We start from the raw sequence: 24,198 nt of genomic DNA, 5'->3' as shown, positions 1-24,198 counted from the left end.
TTTTGAAATTTAAATTGTTGGGAATACAATATATACTATACGAATATTTCTTACACAATCTGTATAACTTGATAAAGATAATCTAAATTGTTTACCGCTTTGAAATCTATTTGAAGATATTTAACACTTGTGTGAAACTTACAATTGTTTTTAAAATTAACAATAATACATACGTCCTCATGATTATACTACATTGTCTACGACATAATAAAACCAAGAGCTGTGCATGAATACTAAATAATCATTTTTAACTAGTATTTCCTGAGATTGCCGCGTTCAAACCATATTATGATTAATATTAATAGATTAAAAAAATAAAGAAAGTATAGTTGTAATTTATGAATCATTCAATGTTGCTTTTTGAATCCAGTTGATAATTTTATTATAAGGTACGTTCCATACTTCTCGCCCTTCTAGCACAATACTAAGAAACATTTGAAAGTGGGCCACTTACACAGCTAAGCAGTGAGAATGTAAAATGATAGCCTACAACAATAACAGGCTAAAAACTACAATTGGCCTTTATAAGTTATATTATATATTGATACTATTAATTTAACTTATAACGATATTATATTACTAGTCGCCTAGTCTGTTTTGTGTTGATATACGTTACGTACGATCAATCAAAATCAAACGCAATATTTTGTCTTGTGCTCTCATTTTATATGCTCAATTGACTGGTTTCTTTTGCAAGTATTTAATAAACATGCTTAAATATAGTGCAAATCCCAATCGGGAATGATTAATGACCATAGAACAAGAACAAATATAATTTACAATAAATTAGTGGTGTGTCTACGTTAGTGATTAATTTATACAGGAATGGCAGTGAATACTGTGCCTATATCTAAATATATAACTCTTATATCCTAATAACTCAAAGCCGTGCTAAGCGAAACTTAAAGTGAAACCGTTTCATTTAATGTTCTATGTAAATAAAAATATAAATTTATATTCTGCAATATTTCTATCACATATTCATTTTGCTTCACTACAAATATATAAAATTATGCGGACAATCATTACTTTTATTACTAACAGTAACACAGATTCCTGGAATTAAGTTGACTGCATAGAAGATACGTAGAAAGTTACAAAAATCCCGAATAGAATAAGTATTTACAGATATCAAACAAGATTCCTGAACTATCCAGAACCAACTGTAGGTAATTCAATTCTAAAAAGTCTAGGCACCTCCATCTTCTATAATCTCGGTTCGAAGTCTCTTGCTATCTCACATTAAGTAACGCAGTCGAATATGCATCTTCAGCCATTGTCAACTTCGTTAAATTACTTCAATCCGAAATCCATTCGCCTAACTTCAGTGCATTTCTTTCAATTTCAACTTTCGAAATTCGATTCTTAGACACAATACGACTTTTAGTCATTTTCAATATGACCTGTTCCGACCAAAGTTCTTGTGTAGTTTTCGATCGTAGATTTATCGTCGTAAAATATGCGATAAAGTGGTCTTTAATCACACACGTCGATCCAGACGGAAGAAAGATTTTCAAATACTCCAAACACCGTTTGAAATTCGAAAACGTTTCAGTCGAGTTCGTCGAAGTCTAGAACGTGAAATGCTTGTGGCGAGGGTGTAGGCGGTTCCACTATAAGGGCTGGAGGTGCCCGAGGTCGGCGCTAGTCTTCTACCAACTCCCATAACATCAAAGCAGCCTCGGTACCACCAGAGGACACTAAACAGCGGTCGTTGAACATAAAGCGAGAGGAAAGGACAGCTCCTGAATACACTTTGACTTCATTGTACTCCGCCTTTGCACTAGCACACGGGTATCTGAAACCAGTTTGTAATAAATAATTAAGCTAGGTTTAAGTATATCAACTCGAAAGACAATATTGTAATTGTAATTTTATTTTTGTTAGTATTTTTTCCGTACTAGGGTTGCATGAAAGAGATATCTTGTTAGCCGTAAGGCCGTTCGTTGTATTCCTAATAATTTATATTACTTGTATTTGTACAGGTATAATAAATAAATAAATTATACCTGAACAAACGTAGGTATCCATCAGAATCCCCGCTTATAAGGAGATCGTGAGCAGACGATCTGCTCGAGGCAGTTATTAATGACGTCATCGGGTAGAAACGATTGTTCCACATTCCTAAAAAATATTAGGTGATATAATATAGATATATTGTAGGAACTAGACAAAATTTAAATAATAAGATTACATTTCTTATCAATAATTTTTAATATGACAATTAGTTAAGGCCTGGAGGAAGATAGCCTTAGCGGGAAAAAACTGGCAAAGATAGAGGAATCTGGAAAGGGTTGGAGGAGCCTTGCACCCAATTGTTGATTTCTTAAACCATAACTATTTAGAGACTAAAATCCCCATGAGATTAATGTTGCATGATATTGTTGGGAATCGGTAATATTTATATCTTATTTCCGTATATTCACCTAATAAGAATTCGAACCACAAATGTATGTAGGATGTTTGTCTGAAAGTTTTTCGGGAACGCAAAGTCATAACAAAACTTCGCAAAACTTTTGGATGTACCGCGCGCACATTCCAACTTGGTTAGCAAAGCGCCACTCACGCGAGCAATACGAGTAATTAACAAGATTTCTACTGAGGTAGACCTATTTGTCTGTACACTGGCTGAGTTCACAAGAGGCATATGAATATAATTTTTTAAAAGTATTTTTTTTGTAGTATAATCGGTGTAGGTATTATTCTAGCGTTCTATCAAATTAGTTGTAACTGTTAAGGTAGAATAGTGATGGGGAAATAATTAAATAAAGAGTTTCTAATGTACATAACATCAGATAAGTTAGGATATGGGCCAAGTGTTATACATATTGAATCGGTATAGATAACACCATACCTGATACTATGGTATGGTGATAATAAATAATTTAGATAACCTGATACTAGGAAGCCAACAGTTGAGTTATAAGTCGACCACTTAACATCTTTCATGGCCATTGGACTCTTCTCTGGTGATAAGGCTTTGATGTCCCCTGAAAATTAAATGAATAAAAATCACTTCTGAACTATTGAATATAGTGCGGGCATTACAAAAAATAGTCGGAAAATCATTTATAATGTATTCGTTTGTTCGAGAATCTTTTTCATTTTCTAATGGTAAACAAAGTAGTGAGTGATCCTTAACCTTATGTACTTGGTATTTTTAAACTACGTATTTAATAAATAACTTACAAAAAGCTAAATCGTAATCCGCTGTAACAGTTTGTAAGTAGTTCCCGTCAAGACTCCAGTCGAGGTGAACTAATGGTTGTGCTCCGCGAATTTTATTCCACTTCTTATAAGAAAAGCCATCTCGGGACACGCGGAACAAGTAAATACTGCCGTTTTGAGAGCCTATTGCCAAAACGTCGCCAGCTAGAAAATTTAATTCAACAATAAAATATGTTATATTATAGTAATAATATGATATTGCTTTAATAGGAGCAAACGGCCAGGAGGCTGATCTAACGTTAAGTGACACCGCTGCCCATGGACACTCACATTGTCGACCTTTTACGAATTGGTACGCTCTTTTCTTGTCTAACACCATCGTAATGTGTCTTTGCAACAGGTAATTAAACAATTTTTTTAATGTAATGGGAGGCAAACGGGCAGGCAGGAACACTCACCTGATGTTAAGTAATACCACCGCCCATAGAGACTCACATTTACAGAAGGCTCGCAAGTGCATTGCCGGGCTTTTAAGAATTGGCCCGCTCTTTTCTAAGTACCCTAAGTCGAATTTGTTCGGAAATACTTCAGTGGATAGCTGGTTTTGTTCCACTGAGGCTGGTAATATTACTTGTACTAAGGTCTTTGTAAATAAGATAAAATACCTTCTCAATAGTACTTTAACCAATTACCTGTATTATACTGCAAACAGTTGAGTGGGGAGCCACAGACTCTGACAGTACAAACTGGTGCACCTGCATCCGCATTCAATACAATTAGGTGACCCTCAGTGCTACCAGCTGCTAGAGCTCCACCTCCCGAGTGCCAGGTTAGGGATACGCATTCATAACCCACCTAAAATATAAATTAATTTATATACGTTTATTGTTTGACTAACAACTAGCTACCAGTACTATAGGTGATCTATTATCCTATTATTGGATTCAGATTTCTGCATCTGTTTTGGTAAACAAAAATTCTTAGTGGATAAGTAGGTGATCAACATAAAAAAAGTAACTTCTAAAGTAACTTATTATGATATTATTATATTATTCTGTAATGCAATTAAATTAATTGGAAAAAAATTGCGCATATATTGGTGCAACTATGACTCTGCTCTTTTTTGCTTCCGACTCTTCAGGTGGGGTTAAAAAATATTACCCATATTATACGGGAGACCTTATCTGAGGCAAAACATTAATGAAATAGAAAGGTCAGCCCTTATTACCAGAGGTGGAAATTCACCATTGCAACAAAACTGAGGACAGTTTCGATTGTTATCATTACTATACAACAGTCTACGGTATAAATTTCCCTCTCTAAAACATAGATCACCAAATTAATCATAGAAATTTTCCGTCTTATCCCAGTTGGACCACTTATTTAACAAATATGAGTACCTGAGTAGCAAATACAAGTTTATGCCCTTTCCACAGTGCTATGCTCTTGTCATTCCCAGCGGTAGCAAACATTTCGTCATCGGGGTGAACTGCAACACCCATTAGCTGCTTGTGATGTCCAAAGACTATCTGAAATTGTTTACGCCGTATAAAGTACTAAGGCAAAACGAAATTTTATTTTCCTTTAACTTTTAAATTAACGACAAAGCTCTGTCATCTAACAGTATCTAACTTAATGGTTTTAATAATATTAATCGAATTTCGTTAATTTTATTACTTATAAAATCTGATTAATTAGCTTTGTATTGAGAAACCAAAGAACAGCTTCTACTATTATTTTGAATACTCTATATAAAATTCTCATTGTATCTCAAAAGGCACAATACTGTAAAATTTTTCCAAGAATTGACCCAAGATACGAAATGGTGTCATGGTTACTATGAGGGACAAATATTATATAGGTACCTAGTTAAATTTATCTAAATAATTTTAAATAAATATAATTTTGTAAAGGCAGACGTAAAGATTTTAATTTCGCAGAAATAAGCCTATTGTTACCAAGTGTATACCTGTAGCAGCCTGGACATTGCTAGGAGCAATAAATAATACAAAAAATACATATACGAACTTGATTAAACCTCCGTTGTAAAGATCCTTCCATAATATTGTTCCTAGTTGTCCCTACATACAAGTTGCCATCATTTCTGCCTGGTCGTTGTGGGTAGATACTTCGAACCCCACCCGCTGTGTCTGGAAGCTAGAATAAAAAATTGTGTTTTAATTTGGTGTACATTTATACAGGACTATAATTTGTCAAGATTTACTAACTGACTTATTGGTTAATGGTATAAAAAAGAGAAACAACGGTTAAGAAAACTGTTGTAGGATTTAGGACATAAATCGTAAAACGTAATTTCACATATATTTATTGGTTACCTTATACAAAAAAATACATACTTATAGAAAAATATTTAATTAATTAGGCAACGGGCGGCCTTATCGCTAACAAGCTATTTAATTAGTGTTTATTTAATTATTAATTGTGTAATTTAACTAAGTATCGTATGTATTCGGATACCTTTGTTTCCGTTATCCTCTTGTAATTCTGCAGGGAGTCCCAGGCTGCGATCTTTCTATCTCTTTCACCTCCCGAAATGAGAGTACCTTCTGAGAGCATTACTAACGAGCTGATGCCTTTTATATGTGCCTGGAAAGATCATTGAAGCGTTACAACGTTTACATAAAAGCGTTAGTCAGTTTAATCAGCTTTTTCATAAACTATCAGTCTGTTTCAACTAGTACTTTTGTATCTTCTATCTGCTTACATCACAGCGTAAACATTATTTGACAGAAGAAGTACTTAGTTAATAGCGTACACAATTGTACTTGACCTACCTAATGGTAAAGTTAGTGTAAATATATATAATATTAAATTTTTTCCGTTTGGGCAGAATATTTCTGATAAAGAACATGTGTGTTCCTTGAAAGGTGTATTAATTACACACATTACAGATATATAAAGACCTCATAGATTAACAGATAGTTCTTATGCTTTTTTCTGATTTTAAGATAGTTTGTTGTAATAATTTGTAAGCTTGTTGGTTTTCCTGTTTACTATTCTTGTTTGTTTTTTTCGAGTATGTTTTTTGTTGATACATTTAAATAACTAAAGAGAGATCCCTCCTTGCGAATTTAAAATATTTTGTATCCTTAAGTGAATAAATTATTAAACTAACTATTTTCACAATAGTGAACGGCTCAAATATCTTTCCTCCAACTTCGATTTTGTACCCTTTGGAGTAGAGACTAGAGACTCTTGGTCTTGGTGACCCCAGGGCTGGTGCTTTCCTCGCTATACGAATAATATCGCAATTCAGCGAGGACATGTTGCCAACATGAAATGCCACAGGAATCAAGCTTTTTAAAATTGTAGTTGTATTTACAATTTATTATTTTTTAATTTTTAGATACTAATTACTATGTAGGTTAAGAAAATTTTAAAAATCTGTATATTTGTGTGTTGGAAATAACGATATCAATTTACCTCAAATTCCATTCGAACAAAGTAAGCTCCATCACTATCGACACTATAAATTGTGATAAAACCATCACTATCGGCCGTCACAACATCGCCATCTTGTTCGAATTGAAGAGCTGTTACGTGAGTTCTTGAGGGCTGATAAATAAATTAAAATTTAAGTTTAGTTGCAAGTTAGTTCAAAAGCTTTATTGCAACACGAATTATTTACGTAAATAGCCTGTTCGATTCCTTTTAGCGTTCGTAATCGGGAGGTCAACATATTGTAAAAAAATGTCGTTTTTATCTGTTGCAAAATTCTCATTTAATGTTGATTTGTACACTTGATCGTCGTAATCGTTTAATTTTATAACATTATAAAAGCTTAGCAATACACGCTAGCTTTCATATTTTACATTAGGTTACAAAACCTACAGCGTAATTTAAGCCTTCGTCTGAATTTAATAATAAAAACGTTAATATGAATGAATATATTTACAATTCATCGTAAAAGTCAAGTTTGATTGAATTACTTACAGGTTTGATAATGTCTGTCCGTTCGAAGAATCCGTCTTTACGTCGATTCCAAAACGCAAGATGTCCTTTACCGTGTGTGATTAGCAAATTGTCATCCAGTGGATGAAAAGCTGCTCCCATGAGTTCCTCTTGCAGCGTCTAGGAAAGTTATTTTTGTTTTGATATTGTACACATATTTGCATATATATAATAACGTTGTGGAATCGTTTGATGTGTTGATAATACGAGCAGTTATAGTAAATATAATTAATTAATAAAACTTTTTAAATTATGTTATCTCTCATAGTAAAATATTATCTATTCTAATGCCAAAATAATACAGTTTTGACATTTATTTTCGATTTTCATTAATAATGAATAAGTTTGTGACCCGCACATGGAAGTGTTTTAACCATGACGCACAAGCGTGGACACTTTTAAGGCAAGTGGTGATCAGATTTCTGCTCCTACATACCCGAAACTATAATTATAACGACGACATTAGAACCTATAATACATAGAATGTAGTACTAGAAAATAGGTTTATTTTGTATCACTAAGTTATTGCGAACAGAAAATCTGCTATGCTAATTTTTTAGGCATTCAATTTCTGTGTCTGTTTCGTGATAATTTACTGTTTCTAATAGGAATGTAGGTAAGGAGCCTTCAAAATTCCCGACTCACGCTGCCGACTTTTTGGTTCTAAGTTCTAGCGCATGCCAGAAACCAAACGATGTTTTCCTTCACCAAGAAATGTTGAATGCGCACATAAACTTAACAGTACATTGGTACACAGCCGCAGAGTCGCACGCTCAAACCGATACAACTATGGGTTTATTTAGGACTTAAGTATATGTTTTTAATGCTATCAAATCTGTTGAGTAATAGTAAAGTAAACTAATAAGACATGCAAATAAATAATTAGTAAAACATACGTGTAATTAATATTATTTTGATGTTCAATTTCCATTTCATATAATTCAAATAAAGTTGTTACAAAATCAGGTCACATGCCGAGTACCTTGCGTGACAATTCAGTGAACAGTCGCCAAGAAAAAGTATTCGTACAATATTATCAAATTTATGATTTGAAATAAACAATGACGTAATATGAATTTTTTTAGCATAGATAATGTTATTAGTGGCGCTACAACTTTTTGTAGGTCTTGACTCAGATGTCTGAATCTGTTTCATGATCATCTAATAGGCAAGTAGGTGATCAGCCTCCTGTGCCTGACACACGCCGTTGACTTTTTAAGTCTAAGGCAAGCCGTTTCCTCACGACGTTTTCCTTCACCCTTCAAGCGAATGTTACATGTTAAATGCTCACCAAGTCCAATGGTACACAGCTGGGGCTCGAACCTACGACCTCCGAATGAAAGTTTGTTATATTTACTAATTTGAAGAAAATGTTTTTGTATTTTTGCATGTTTGTGATGAATACAATAAACACAATACTACTGTTTTTTTTAATTCCTTACGCATTACCCCTTAACCCTAAAACTCCTTCCTATCTTAAAAATGATTTCAATTTTTTGGGAGCCCAGAACTATAGCTTACGCTCTTCCGAAAACTATACCCTTGAAATTCCATCCTCCTCTCCACTCCTCCTTTTTTGGCGATTCCTTTAAGGTCTCTGCAGTTAGGCTATGGAATTCAGTTCCCGTCTCTATTCGCTTAGCTCCTTCTCTATCTTTCTTTAAATAACTTCTGTACAAGTATTACCTGTCCACATCGTATCCCTAACTTTCTTTCCAACTACTAACTGACGTGAGACTTATCTTAAATTATCGTGATTTATGTGTCTTTTTACTTTCTATTTTTAATGTATCATCTTTTTAGTTTAGTTTGTTTTTTTGTTCCTGTTTAGTTTTTGTCTTAATAATTGTGTATAAACATGTATTTTTTGCACTACTTGTATATCTTATGTAATTTAATACATTTTTATTTATTTTTAGATAGATAGATTAAAATAAATTATAACGTTTAAAACTAAAACTACATTATACTACATATTTACATTTATTTAATTTAGTTATCATTTTATTAATATACCCAGTTACAATAAAAATAAAGTCAATAACGTCCCTAACAATTATTAATCATAAACATAAGTAGGATACAAGCTTAGTGTGTTCAAAGAAATATAGTATTCCATGTCGTGGAAATATGAATAAAAATAAGCATTATTCTTTATTTTATAAACACATTGAAGTATGAACTTTTGTGTATATTTTTCGTAAGATACGGTTAGTAAATTCGTGAACGAAGTGCATTTCGTGGCGACAATCGAACATTCCATCTATACAACCGGCCTTGAGACTAGCAAGGTCAGTTATACGATCATTAACCGAGCGGTTAAAGGATTCCTAAACAAATTCCTATAAGTTCGGATCACACTATTCATTTCTCCTGTTCGCAATAAAATTTTGCTCGTACGGTAACTTCGTTTTAAAACAAAGGAAGAAGTCTGTGGCCTAGATTTATAAAAAAGCTGTAGTGTCACAAAATTTAAATAAAAGTATCATTTATTCAGTGTAACATCAATAAAAAAGTATCTATTAAATAAAAAAAAACAGTTATTGGAGAATGAACATTTTGTGTAATCTTTATACAACAAAAATCTATCGCTGATCTGATGTACTTACAGCAACTTTCCCAAGAAGATGTCCCCATTGCCACTGCCACACGGAAAGAATACTCTCGCGACCACTGTCTACAGCCATGACGTAGCTTCCTCCATTCTTCGTGTAAAATAATAGTTTAAAATTAAAGACACGAATGAGGTATGCAGTTTGTATGTTTTAAGCTATATGCGTTGTCAATATCTGTCTTGTAGTAAATTCGATCGATCGAATTTATATAATATAGTAAATGTGTCGTATGGCTGTCTTTGGAGGAGGCCTACCTACAGAGGAGTTCTTACAGAATGAAGAATAATAGTTTGATAGTAAGGTTAAGAAAAAACTAACACCAGTAAATTTAGGATACAAACTTAATTACTAACAAAGCTAATAATTATATGTAAGTAAACTAACTTCTTGTTTTATAAGAAAGAATTAAAAGGCTTTTTTATTTATTTGCGTCGTATACGCTATTGACACACGCTTGAAATTTTATCCCTTGGTTTAAAGGCTATGGAAAAGCCCCGACGCTATTATTATAATATATGTATATATTAATATCTTCATAATTTTAAACGATTTTTTTTCGTTTGTTCATATAATGAAGACAGTGATGGTAATATCTTATTCATATTTTTTCAAATAAAAACAAAGGTCATACCAGCTGAGAAAAGGCCACCGCAGACACACCAGCTTCAAACTCCGCCATCCCAAAGACGTGTAAAGTCTGCAAAGTATCAGTACTCCATATTCGCACATGAGCTTGTGCACGACGACCACGACCTGCTCGTTGTCCGCTAGCTACGAGCTCTCGGGACGGGTGTAATTCCATACTGTTATTAAAATATTAAGTATTATTTAAAAATGTTAAATTGGTAGACTTAATAAATAATTGGTAATTTTTTAACAAAACATATAACTCTTTATAATTATTTTTTTATTTACACCAAAAAGCCTAGTTAATAGAGAATGACCTCTGCTATTAGTATCCAATTTTCACCTTTAAATATTTAAATAAAATTAAATATTTAAATAGTGTTGCGGAACTTACCATTGAATATCTTCTGTGTGTCCCATATAATGCCTTTGGGATTCTTCGTCCCTGTCATACATTACTGCGATAGCTGCGACATAGTATAACAGTTCTCCAGTGGGAAGAACCCAAAGATTTTTTCTGGAATCGGCTCCTCGGTATCCGTATCTGTATTTTGGTTTCAGAAATTTAGATGTTATTTTCCACTATCATATCTCTTCGGCAACAAAACATAAGCATAAATTTTGGAATTTCATATAATAAACTTAAATTAACTGATTTGTTTATTATTAAATTAGCAGTAACATTGAAAAAAACCCAAACATTCTTTGTTACATTCAAGTTTTAAATAATACGATTTTAAGTCATTGGGTATGTTGTCTTTAACTGATTTTATATTTGTAAAGTATTTCTTGAAAGTGGTTCCTAATACACTTTAAAAGTGAAATATAATTTAAGCCAAGCGAAGTAAAATATGATCGTTTAGGACTTCTGCCATAAAATTGTGGAATACTCTCCCCGACTCCATAAGATTGGCTTCCTCTCTTACCTCTTCTAAAAGTCTTCTACATATAAACATCTAAATCATATTGTATGCTGCTCAATCGTGACTTTTGTAATTCATAAATTTTCTTATTCCTTTGTATTTTTGCAATTTTTATTTTATTTTAGATTAAGGTAATTATTACTTGTAACTTTATTTCTGTTGATTTGTTTTGCACTTCTTGTACTGATACCCTTAGTGTTTATTTTTTTAAACAAACGAAACTTTGACCTTCAAACAGTATTTCCAATAGAACAGAAAATTTGATAATTGTACCATTACTTTGGTAAACAAATAATTTACGGGATAATATAGATCAACCAATACGTACACCCAATCCAGTTGTAATTTCTTGTCCGGGGGTGAATTGTCAATCGGTGGGTGGTGAATGGGCGGGTAGAATGTTCGTCGAAGCCCACGTATTGTTACCCGAATTGGCTCCTCCTTTAAAACTTCCAAAAGTGTGTAATCTACAACAAATATTATTTATATTAAATAAAAGACATGTTTTACTTTCAACAAACATAAATATACTTCGGTAGTTTATCCCATCATAAAAAGGAATTATTTAAAAAGTCCTTCTGAAAAGTTAGTTTTTTATTTAACTACAAAATAGGCTACACACTAAATTATAAATAGGCCTTAGCTAGGTTATTATTTATAATATAGAGTCTTGTTTTGTCAATATTACACATTGATAGAGCAAAACCTGACAACGCAGTTGGTGCATACAAAAAAGTTACTGAATATTTTACCGGTATTGCGTATAATTTCTCCTTCGGGTGCATACAGTATTCTTGGTCTACTCTTACTGCGAGCTCGTCTTCCACGAGTATCTTCTGTAATTGGCAGTGCTGCTACGTTGGCTCTTGAACGTGATCTTTAAAAATAACATATCTATAGTAACCCTGAGACTCTATTGTCAGCATCCTGGCTTTGAAGCCTTCGACAAAAGACTATAAGACCAAGATTCAGGTTAGCACAGAAGGCGGATAATATTTTATATGGAAAATTAATGTACAGATACAACACTAGTACTAGCTTTTAATGGCAACCACCTCCATGACATGGAATTACCTCACGCTGTACGCACACACACGCAGTCACAGGCAAAAATTGAGAGTGAAGGAAAACTAAATTATAGAAATCTTCATCTTTCTTTATACCTCAATAAATTAATATATATTTAACCCCTCACCGCCCTATACGTTAAAAGCTATTTTTTAGTCAAAGAATAACATTCTAACTAACCTCCTGATGGGTGATTCTATAGGTAGAGCTGCAACACCTGGACTCAAAGATGGCGGCACAATAACAGTGCCTAAGTAAAACGTCTCGACGTCGGCAAATTCATTTCGTAATTGCGAGAAACTTCGTACCTGTTTTATAGTAATTTCACATTATATTAGACTGTTATTTCTACCTTATATTAATTTCACGGAGAAGGTGATTTTTAATTAATAATTGATATTAATTACATTGTAAGTTTTATTCATTAATTAATTGACACACAAATCTGACTAAGTTCTTACAAATTCATTATATCCAATGTACCGCTTTCATGTCAAATAATGACATGATTATTAGTCTGTGTAAGACAATTAATGTGTTTTCTTTGTTTAGGTTCTTTGTCTTTCAGTGTGTAAAACTATTAGATATATACAAATATACAATTTAGATTTCATAAATTAAGATTATAAGTATACAAGGAAGAAGAGATACATAAAATAACATTAGGTCCGTACAGCAAAAAGGCTGTAAAGTTAATGGAGAAATATTATCGATTAATGTTTAAAAGTAATAAATCATATATTACCTCTTGTCCATTCACCGTGTACATTCTTTTAGCCCCACTCATTTTTAACACTTGTCCCAAATCTTCGAGGACCTCTTCAAAGGGTTGAGTCGTCCTCAGATTTAAAAGTACTCGACACTGTAATTATTGACCAAATTATAAAAAGTTACAAAAATCTATTTTACTAAAAGACTTGCCAATTTCTTTGAATTTTATGACAATAGATAACTTGATTTGGATATAGTAAGAATGGGACAGAACTCTAAATGTTAGATGGGAAAACTGATTATGTGAATAATGGACAGAAAATTCATCTCCTTTAGCCACCTTTTCCACCATCACAATTAGGAAATGATATCAACCAATAAATATGCTCATTATGTTACCATTAACATATGACATATGTCCTTAAAATGCTAGTCAACAAAATTTCGATCTCGACTATTTAGACTATTATGTACACACTACAGTTAAAAATTCATAGTAACAAATCGCGTTTTTAACTACCCTTCAATTTAGCAACGATAAGGCTTAAGAAAGTATACGTTTAATCAAAATTTAAATCGTTTTCGTGCCAGTTTATTACTTTTAATTATAAGTTAGAACTAAATCATGTATTAGGGCATTTTTATATGTGAAACGGTCTTAGAAAATTTTATAAAAATATTTACACAACCCACGGATGGGTGACCTTGGTTGAGGTTTTGTAAAATATTTTTTTTTTAAATATTATTTCAAATATGACCAAGACTTGGAAATTTGATAATTCCCAACTATTCTCGAATCATTCAAAACTCGAAGTTTGACACTTACAGTGTAAACTCTATATAACGACAATAAAGGGACTGTACATCTTATGGCGTTATAGAAAATTGATAAATAGACAGAAGAAAAACATCTAGATAATCCATTACTCCTACTTATTAGTCATGGTCAACAACAGTCTACACGTGCAAGCAAACGCAATTTGTAAATAAAAGAACGAATTTCTTAGAAAGTTCGTATGCATGATGCCGACAGTCGAGTTTATTGCGGGCTAGGATTATAAAGCGACAAAAGAACGAACACAGCTGCGCAGTTTTTACTAATTTTGGCAACTTAAAAACCAATTTATTACTCAATTATTGTCGTTATTGTGAATGTTTAACATTATATGTAATTTAAGTAGAAACATAACTAGCAGAAATCCTAACATTATCCAAATATACTATAATATATATCCCAGTGTTATAAGCAATTTAATTAACATATATACCTGTATAGAGTGGTCCATATTATTAATGATCCGGATGACCCGGCCACTGGAAGGCTTGCCGCCCCCTGGTGGCGGAGCATCAGACTCTGCTACGGATTGCTTGCGAGTGCCTGCACGTGACCAGCCGCTGTTGGCTGTGCTCGTACCGCCATACCACATCCCGTTCTTCTTTCCGTAACTTGCTGCCTATTAAATGTACATAATTCGTATTTTTAATTTAATTAAGTAAGTTCGCGAAGAATTGAGCTCACCGAAAGAAACCTAATGAACCGAGTACTCATTTGTGATTTTTTATTACGACGTAATGAAACCGAACCATTTTTGAAGAAGCTGATAACTGGTAATGAAAAGTGGATCACATACAATAAGAACGTTCGAAAAAGGTCGCGGTCAAAGTCCGGTCAGGCTTCAAAGAATGTGGCGAAACCCACGGTAACTCGCAACAAGGTGATGCTGTGTGTGTGGTGGGATTGGAAGGGCTTTATTCATTATGAACTCTACTGCGAACACCTGATGAGATTAAATCAAGAAGTTGAGAGAAAGTGACAGGAATTATTCAACAGAACGGGTGTGGATTTTCGTCATGATAACGCTAGACACACATTAAGAAAAAAAAATTAAGTAAGCTTGGCTGGGAGGTCCAGATTTCTACATGTTTCGGTGTCTTCAGAATTCTTAAGGCAGTGTCAGGTTAACATAACGAGACGACTGCCAATTGTCGCGGTATTTTGATCAGAAGTCCCAAAATTTATATAGCAGTCATGAGGGATCATGTCCCTACTTACAAGATGGCAAAAAGTTATCGAACAAAATGGTACCTACATACTTTAGTTAAATGTAAATAAACTGTTGTAAATTTTCTTAAAAAATGCGAAGAAACTTATTCCCCAACCTATTTTTTTTTTATGTAATAGGAGGCAAACGGGCAGAAGGCTCATCCGATGTTAAGTGCTACCGTCTCCCATGGCCACTCACATTGCCAGAAGAATGTCGAATTAAAAAGGCACTTTGATAGTCAAAATTACAAGTTAGAAATATTTTACTTACTCTTTGAAAATCGTTTTTACAATATTTTGTATATTGATTTGATAATTATATGTGAAGACCATGTACCGGAGCATATCTATATGAGATAATATCAATTTCATAGTATCTGGTTTTAACAAATTCCAGTTGTATTCGAGTGGTTATACGTGCGTTTTAAACTGTGGTTTGTCTGTTCTTAATTCTGTACAAATACGTGAAAGAATGTTGTAAAAACTGGCAAATCTTATAAGAAATACAAGGATATGTGTCAGCCCTAGTGACAGCCACTGTAGCAAATACAGTAGGCTTATCACTGTAGGTCTATAAAGACGCTCCATGATATGGATGCAGATCTAGGGTATAAACGGTGCTCGAGGTATATGATTACATTTATTTAGGTAATAGATAAATTAGCTGTTAGGTCGTAATTAGTTTTTACTAGTTACTTTATGCTAATTAGTTCGATACACGGGAAAGGCGATTGTAGTCGTTATAGAAAATTTTATTACCTTGAAAAGAATTTGCTTGGATGTTTTTGAATAGCCCAGTTTTTATCGTTGACCCAATTCCATAACAGTTATTACGCAAAGAATTTTACTTCAATAAAACGTGTTTCACGATTTCTTATTATTCGTTACATTACAGTTCGTAGAAATGTGTGGAATGTATCGCTTACGCTATTATTATTTTTTAGAAATACACGAATTTTCTCATATTTTGATTAGCGGTCAATCTTGGAGCAATTATTATGTGATTTTAATATTAAAAGCAAAATTTGTTTGAATAATATTCGTGATAAAATAATCTAGATACAGTATTAGAGACTGTTACTGGATATTGAACATACTTACACATACCCTTCAGATCTTTGAAAGGTGATGTTGTAGACAGAAAGTACATAAAAGTACAAAATATTGTGTATATACAATAAAAGTGTCATTAAAAAGTAAAAAAGAGGCGAAAAACTCACCGTAAGATTGTCAGTTATTTTCAAATTCTCTGCACTTTTCGCGTAATATCGAATCCTTATTCGTGATATTTTGCACTAGTGTAAGGTACGAGGGGCGAGCGACCACTGGCTGGTAAGCAAAACGGACCCTTGTTAAACAAGAGTCCTTGGACGATGGTACTGACCGTAGCTCAAGGACACTTCTTATCGTTACGCGTACAGCCAGCACAAATGAACCGTGGCTACAGACCCTAACACGTAATATGATATACTTTGGATGGATTTCAGAGGTCTTTCGATGTGGTTTTTATTTCGTTCATAGAAATGGCAGTAAAGCGATGATGTCGCGCTCGAGGTCACGTCAGAAATTGCTGCATAGACGTAGACTGCGGTGTTTTCCACGATTGCTTAATATTTGAGCTTTGTCTATGTATTTTTATAGTAGTTTAACATTGGTATTAAATTAAAATTTGCGTATGTGTTGAATTGTATATACTTGAAATAATGTATAAAATATATATTTGATGTAATTGTTTAGTTAATTCTTTTGTTTGTCGCTATAATGTCGGCAGCTTTGAGTGTTACCCGTAGGGTCCATACAGTTATAGACAAAAATATTCTTATTGTTTTAACAAATTGCTTGAATTAATTAAAATATTCATTATCAGTACAGGATTTTTAATTACTTGTTATTATTACAGCGTGTACTAGTAATTATAGACAAGCAACGCTTTAAAGAAAAGTAGATCAACGTACGACGTAATTCCACCCAATGAGATTCTTACAACCATACTCAGAGTTGTTGATCAATTGGTTGGATTCATGAAAAATAACGATTGGAATGTTTGGAATCAACCCTTTAGTAAAATAATTAATATTTTCACCATAGAAGCTAAAAAGCTGCCCCATATTTATTTTAAACAGCCAACTAATCAGTTATTTCATTATGTGAATTGCGATCAGATGTAATCCTAATTCTACAGTTAAGAGTCAAGGCATTATGGAAGGGCTGTTCTCCTATCTATATTAGGGTATAAATGTATGAAACTTACGGGTGGGTCAGGAGTGTAGACCGGCAGTGATATGACGGTGAAGGCAGAGTCGTCTTCGCTGTCAGGCATCGATATAGCTAACCACCGGTATCTGCTTGGACGCCACACTTTCGTAACGGGGATTTACGTAAAGTTAAACAACCCACTCACTATTGTATGTATGTATTTCAAATTAGATATCAGTGGGTTTGTCTTTGTTATGGAATGTATAAATGAAGACGATATGGTGATAGACAATGTCTGCATACGTGCAATTTTAAGGCAACTTTAACCTAGTGTAAGAGGTTTTATTAAAATAAAGATTCGTTAAAAGATTATTTACGTAGCTCGTGTCAATTTTACGCCAGTCGTGGTAAAGTTAACGAAGTTTTATTTAAATTAAACCTTATTTAATTATTAATTATGGGTATGATTATTAGTTAGTTTTTGTATGCAAGGGTGACATGCTACGTTCACCATTAAATAATAATTATTTTCAGTGTATCATAAATAACAGTTATAGGGAGTCTCTCTTTATTATATTTTGAATCGACAAATTTAATTACTTAATAAAGCATTTTGGTATAAAATTTTATATATTATTTGCGTTCAATATTCTTGTCAAGTTCAAGTAACGAGATTATCATTATATCTCTCACGAATGCATTATTTTATATATACTCGTAAAAAGGATGTATTTTGTGCGTTGATTTGCAGTTTTAACTTTTTAATCGTGAAATTTGTTATAGTAATTTTTTAACAAACTTTTTTTTTTATATCAGGGGCAGGAGGCTCACCTTATGTTAAGAATTAACTCCGTCCATGGACTCATATTACCAGAAGACAAGTGCGTTCCCTGCCTTATAAGAATGGGCGCGCTCTTTTCTTGAAGGACTCTCCAAGTCGAATTGTTTCGGGAAAACTTCTGTTTTTATACTTTAAGATATAATAGTTATAATACACAATTTCACTAAACGGTAAGTATTCCCAAAATAAATTAATAAATTTCAAATAGATACATATTAATAAATACTCTTTACAATTGCTTGATTTTGTATATTTTGTATTAATTTATATCGCTTTATATATCTGTAAGTGATCATTACGATACGCGTATCATAATTCACTGCCAAAGATTTTAAATAAATAAATAGCATCAGTAATATCGTGCTATTTTATTTATGCCAACAATTTTAAATGCTATTTATGCTCTTTAGAACTAAATTTATTTATTATTGAAAAGAAAACAGCATTGCTGTAAGAAATTATCGGTATAAGGCCTTAAATGGAAAGTTAATTTGGAGTTTATATTCGAGTTGATATAATTTAGTTTTAATGTAGTCAATTTACTAAAATCGTTAAAATATTTGCAGTGTGTGAGCTTTAGTGTAATAAGAATGTAGTTTAGTACTTATTTATATGAAGCTACTCATTGAAAAGTAACTTTTATAAGTGATAACTATTAGGTATTTTAAATAAAACGGAGATGACGTTGGTCCAATGCAAATTTACAAATTTGCATACAGTGCACATAAGCTGCTACGTGAAACATGTAATTTTGTATATCTTGTCGAATACTCAAAAATCCACTCAAATATAATAGCTTATTAAAGCTTTATAGTTGCATTAAAAAAATCCTCCCGTTCAGCAGCTCATAAATTTGACTGCTGAATGTTTGGATATTTTTTCTCGTTTATTTGTTTTAATTTATTTTTATATATTTAATTAGATTAAAGTATCAGTAACTGTTAGATAAATTTATTTATTTGATAATTATAGACCGTTTATTGGAGGTTTATTTAGGATGTGAATTATGTTGACTGTTAATTTCCCGATTTAAGTTTCGAAGACACTAGCCACAGACACTTTCACTAAGCTTTTTAACTATAAAAGAAACGTCGTAGTAATATGCCACCACATAAGCTACTAGGCCCACAACAGCTGATAGAACCGCACTAACAAAACAAAGCCTACTTGTTCCATCACAGAAAGACTTCAAGGCGCAAGCATCACGCGCGGATATAAACTTTATGTTTATGGAATAAAGTCTCAAATCATAATTGCTTGGAATGCGATTGAGACGGTGGGTAGTGAGCGACTATTTGGATTTGAATACATAGTCGGGAGGGGCTGAATTTGCCCAAGGTCGCTCTCTACATTTCACGCAAGTTATACTGCCCGTTATAAGTAAGGGCTGATACACATCGGTTACAATTAGAACCCCTTTATCGAGGTCTCACGTGTACACCCAGCTTATAATGTCACGAAGGTAATGGCACGATATCAAAGATTACGCGTAACGTAAATTAAGAATATTAGGCGAAGGTGAAACCTTGAACTATATTCAAACCATAATTAAATATTTGGGTAACACTCGACTTGTTAATTATTATGAGGTACGAATAATGTCATCGCGTGTACGGCGAGGTCCAAGAACCTTCCTGGCAATCCCAAATATTACTACTCATAATAAATAATTATGTAGTTAATTTTATAGTTTAATTTACGTACCTATGTAGAAAGCCTATTTTAGACATAGATATAACATTTAATACTAACGAAACACACAAATTAATAATAATAATTAAAAATAAAAGTAAAAAAAAAATATGGGAAGAAAAAAAAAGGAATAAAATATATAATAAATCCGTAATGTGTGTGCGTTGTGGTTGTAACTGGCCCTGGCCCTGGCTCAGAATTATGCCGTGGAGCAGAAACGTGTTCCACAGCGCTGGACGTTCTACCAGACACCAAAACAGTTAGTTTGCACCTCAAACGCAAACTGACTCCGTAATTTTCTATAATTTTGTATATTTACACCATCTACTCAAACTTTAAATAATACTTTCAGAGCTTAACCATTCTCTTGGAAAATCTTACTATAATCTTTTAATATGACTACTTGTATGTTTATTTACGACGAACTATAACGTCTAACACCATTCTAAAGACAAATATTAAAATTTATATAATCTATTTACATTGTTCTTCTTCTAAATAACAGTCTCAAGATTAGTATATATGATTTTCATGACAGTATTTCATTATGACCATATCTTTATCGACGATTTACTGACCGTTCGGACGTTTGACCTAAATCCCTAATTTGGACAGGGCCCGCGCCGCCAATACAATGCCGTCTGATCGCCCTCGACGTCCGGAAAATGCAGCTTATGCATTTTCATCGCCATGCAATGTATTGATATACAGGGTGCATTGTGTTAGGTTATAGACCACCGAATCTGTGAGCCCGTGAAGGTTTTCTTTGGCTTATCATAAAGAGTTTTATCACATTTATTATGTTATAACAACGTGTATACTAGAAGTATCTAGTAACAAATCAATAAAGTAATTTATGAGCATAACAATTATACACCCAAATCTTTGTCGCATCTTTTTTGTTTTCGTGATATAATTCTGTTGTTCAATAAATATTCATTTATTTTGAGAGTTATTCGATTTGTTGAATCATTTATACTACAGTTATATTTAAATAAGTATACCTTTACCTTGAAAATCTTTGCATCGTTATTAAAATAGTTTCATGCTGTTTAGTGTTGTGTAAGAAAGTTATTATTTCATACACTATCATACTAAGGCTATCTGCACCATGACTTCTCAAAGCCTCGCCCTGGTCGTTAGGACCCTGTAATATGATTTAAGTGTTGTGGAAGAAATATAAGGCATGTTTTCTGAATTAAATCAATTAGGTTTTTTCAGCTCTAAACTGTTACACTTATATATGTTTGGTTCGCTTAAAAACTAAATACACCGATTTAGATGTTTTTTGGTTCAGCGATAGTTAAGTTTTTATTACTATAAATTAAATAGTATATAGTTGAATAATTATTTTTAATTGTTAATATTGAATACTACCAAAGTAAGGTATAGTATTAAATTAAGAATCCAAATCTTTTATTATTATTTATCCTTTATTAAAAAGGAACCAAAATGCAAACTTATGTTATGTTACAAATTTGCTACATATCAGTCTCTTTACTGCGATATTTCTGTAATTGTACTTATCAATGTGCTACGCCGTTATACGGTCATGCTACTCGGAGCTACGAACATGCTACGGCGTTAAGCAATAGTGACTGTAACAAATGTAAACACAAAAAATTCTTAGATCTAAACTGTAAACAATAATTGATCTACTCGTTCTCGGTATCTGTGTTGTTTTTTTATTTTAGGAGCATACGATGATTAGTATGTATGGTGATAATGTAAGGTTGAAAAGAGATGTAAAGACATTTGAGATATAGATAACAAAAGAGATGAGATATAGATAAAAGAGATATATATTGATTTATTTTATCTGTTAAGAAAATTAGGATGCTTTCAAAACTTATACTTATTGTATATATATATCCATTTATGTAATTGAATTCATTATTATTAATTGATAATTAAATTAATATATATGCATTTATCTAATAAAGGTTTCAGTTTTGAAAGCATCATAATTTTCTTAACAGATAAAATACATCAAGAAATATGCATAGTTGATGTTGGTAATCAAATCTTAACTTCCATGTCGATCCAGAAAATTCTGACTTTCAATTCTAAGTTAATCCGTCCTTGTAGCGTTTTATTTAATTAACAAGTTCATAATTTAAAACATATATAACATTATCATACATTACATTATTACAGCACGTGTTTAAAGATTAAATGTTATGGTAAGGTCTTGATGCATACTAAGTGCAAGGTGGAGCAATGCCCTCTGCCGTTGCCAACCTACTTTGTTGTGTTGCTATTCAATTTGCAGCAATGTTTTAGAAATAGAAGTTTTTAACCGATTACCGATATTATAATTTGTATTAAATATTATTGGACATTGTAATCAAGCATTGCCAATATACGACATAGATTAGTAGATATGTATTAAGTGTAAATTTCATTCTTCTTTACGGGCGTACTTTTTATTGGTTAATATATTATATCTGTAATGAAAACTCTCTACGCACATATCCAGAACAGCCATGTTAATGATTAGGTAAAATCTTTTTAACTATTATTTCTAGTGCCGCGTTCTTATAAAAAACAAAGACTTTAAGATTATATTTTATATTATAAATATAATGTACAATGTCGTTATGACTAACAAATAAATTAAACATTATGAACGATCCTTGGAAAAGTAAAACGCACGGCAATCAAAGTAATCAAAAACCTTCCGACTAAAACAAACATTAACTACTGCGTAATGACAAATTTCCGTTTCGAAATAACATTTTGTATTTCTTTGCAATTACTTTCTTGTGTTTAAGGTAAAATTGTTTGTGTAATCAAAATGCAAATAAGAGGACTGTAGACGGTGCGTGCTGGTTATCCTGCGACCCACATCTGGGCAAGGACGTGGCCTCGGTACGATTGGTTTAAATACTTATATTAGAAATTTAGCCTGTTTTGTTCTATTCATAATAAAACATAATTACTCTTAAAAGAGGTAACGACAGTCTAGTGTATGACAGATACATATTTACTTTCAATCATAGAACCCGCCATAGATGAACTAAACTAACAACTAATAGTGCTAGTTAATATTAACGTACCTGATTCATGAATTGAGTAAAATAGTATTTGAACACCTCAAAACGTCAAACAATACACATTGTGTAGTTATAGAACACGAAATTCCATTTTATCAATTTTTTAAACAAACAAAAGTCCTTCACTCAGAATAATAGTACGAAAGTTGTTAGCACTTCATTATAAACAGGTATTTTGATGGTTAGAGCTAACTAAAAATCATATAAATTAATTACTAGTAGCGCCTTCGATGTATTGGCCTCCGAACTATTCCGCCCACCTAATACATCATCTAAGTATAACAGTTAATACTTTAGTTTTGTAGAACTAGAAATATTATTCTAATTAATTTTAAATTTATGTGAAAGAAGGGAAGTTGTATTTTATGTCTGGAAAAAGTAAAGAAAATGTACGATTGTATCGCAGGACGTTAACTTAGCGTATTTTGTTCGGGTCACGCACGCCACGTGTGCTTATGACCAATTATTTCAACTTTTAATTACTCAAGAAATGAGGTCATAATATAATTTCTTAGTACTTACTTTGAATGTCTTGTAAGATGAGACGACGTAGGACGCACCATCCTCTAGCTCTTCAAGCCTGTACTTCCTGTCACCATCCATGCCAAAAATGAATCGTGCACCCCTCGGCAGCTCCAACCTTTCAGATAATCTATCTAATAAGACGTCTATTGAGACCAGATCTCTACCGGGCTTGAAGCGGAATTCCACACCGGGATGAAAAGGATCCCCATTTCGATAGAACGTCACGCGCCTCGCTTTCCAATAATTGAGGTTAGCATATCGACTAGCAGGTTCTGGCCTGAGAGGACGGACCGTCGCCTCTGAGCCTTCCGAGATGTCATCTGTTCTCTGTGGAGGGGATGGCGGGCGAGATGCATGCCATTCTGAACTCTTTTCATCATCAGAGGGTGGGTGGTCTTCTGCAGCAGGGGCTGGATCGGGTGGGGCTGGTTCAGCGACCTGTGAACGAATGCGTGGTTTGGGACGCGGCTTGTTCTGCATACGACGCGACATTACGCGCGAATATTCAGCGGTCGACTGGTCAGCCTTTGCGGCTGTTCCTGTCTACGCATGAAATGGACATTCATGATTCTACGGTACAGAGCTTTTAAGTAAATCACTTTAGAAAATTAGAACCGTTTTAACGTTGAACATTAACCGGCTTCTTGGATGTAAATATTAGGTCACTATTGCAATTTTTCGAGTTAACCTAACGTAATAATCGATAGATCCTTTTGATAAATTTAACTAGCTTGCTGAGAGACTAAGTAACTTTAAACAT

General features: G+C 33.0%; 1 protein-coding gene across 1 annotated transcript; it reads right to left on the bottom strand.

Annotated features, from left to right (window-relative positions):
* Positions 1 to 225: 225 nt before the first annotated feature.
* LOC123708518 (echinoderm microtubule-associated protein-like CG42247) lies at positions 226 to 23,930 on the bottom strand. The gene is made up of 19 exons (XM_045659273.1): positions 23,436 to 23,930; positions 14,353 to 14,538; positions 13,119 to 13,235; positions 12,554 to 12,681; positions 12,058 to 12,182; positions 11,634 to 11,772; positions 10,777 to 10,926; positions 10,387 to 10,558; positions 9,750 to 9,845; positions 7,123 to 7,260; positions 6,613 to 6,744; positions 5,647 to 5,775; positions 5,197 to 5,325; positions 4,569 to 4,697; positions 3,861 to 4,023; positions 3,190 to 3,372; positions 2,895 to 2,990; positions 2,010 to 2,124; positions 226 to 1,798 (listed from the first exon to the last, which is right to left on the bottom strand). Exons 1-19 carry the CDS (start codon positions 23,928 to 23,930, stop codon positions 1,645 to 1,647), a joined length of 2,976 nt encoding a protein of 991 aa, XP_045515229.1. The 3' UTR covers positions 226 to 1,644.
* Between the last annotated feature and the right edge of the window lie 268 nt (positions 23,931 to 24,198).

The sequence above is a fragment of the Pieris brassicae genome, chromosome 4 (genome assembly GCF_905147105.1).
Source record: "Pieris brassicae chromosome 4, ilPieBrab1.1, whole genome shotgun sequence".
Lineage (NCBI taxonomy): Eukaryota > Metazoa > Arthropoda > Insecta > Lepidoptera > Pieridae > Pieris > Pieris brassicae.
The sequence above is the reverse complement of the archived record's forward strand: the minus strand, read 5'-3'. Positions and strand labels throughout refer to the sequence as shown.

Excerpts from the sequence above, each read along its gene's own strand:
- LOC123708518 (XM_045659273.1), bottom strand. The coding sequence starts at position 23,930 with ATGTCGCGTCGTATGCAGAACAAGCCGCGTCCCAAACCACGCATTCGT. Across the intron at positions 12,682-13,118 it reads ACACGGTGAATGGACAAGAG|GTACGAAGTTTCTCGCAATT; the intron begins GTAATATATGAT and ends ACTATAAAACAG. Across the intron at positions 2,125-2,894 it reads TGTTGGCTTCCTAGTATCAG|GAATGTGGAACAATCGTTTC; the intron begins GTTATCTAAATT and ends AATATTTTTTAG.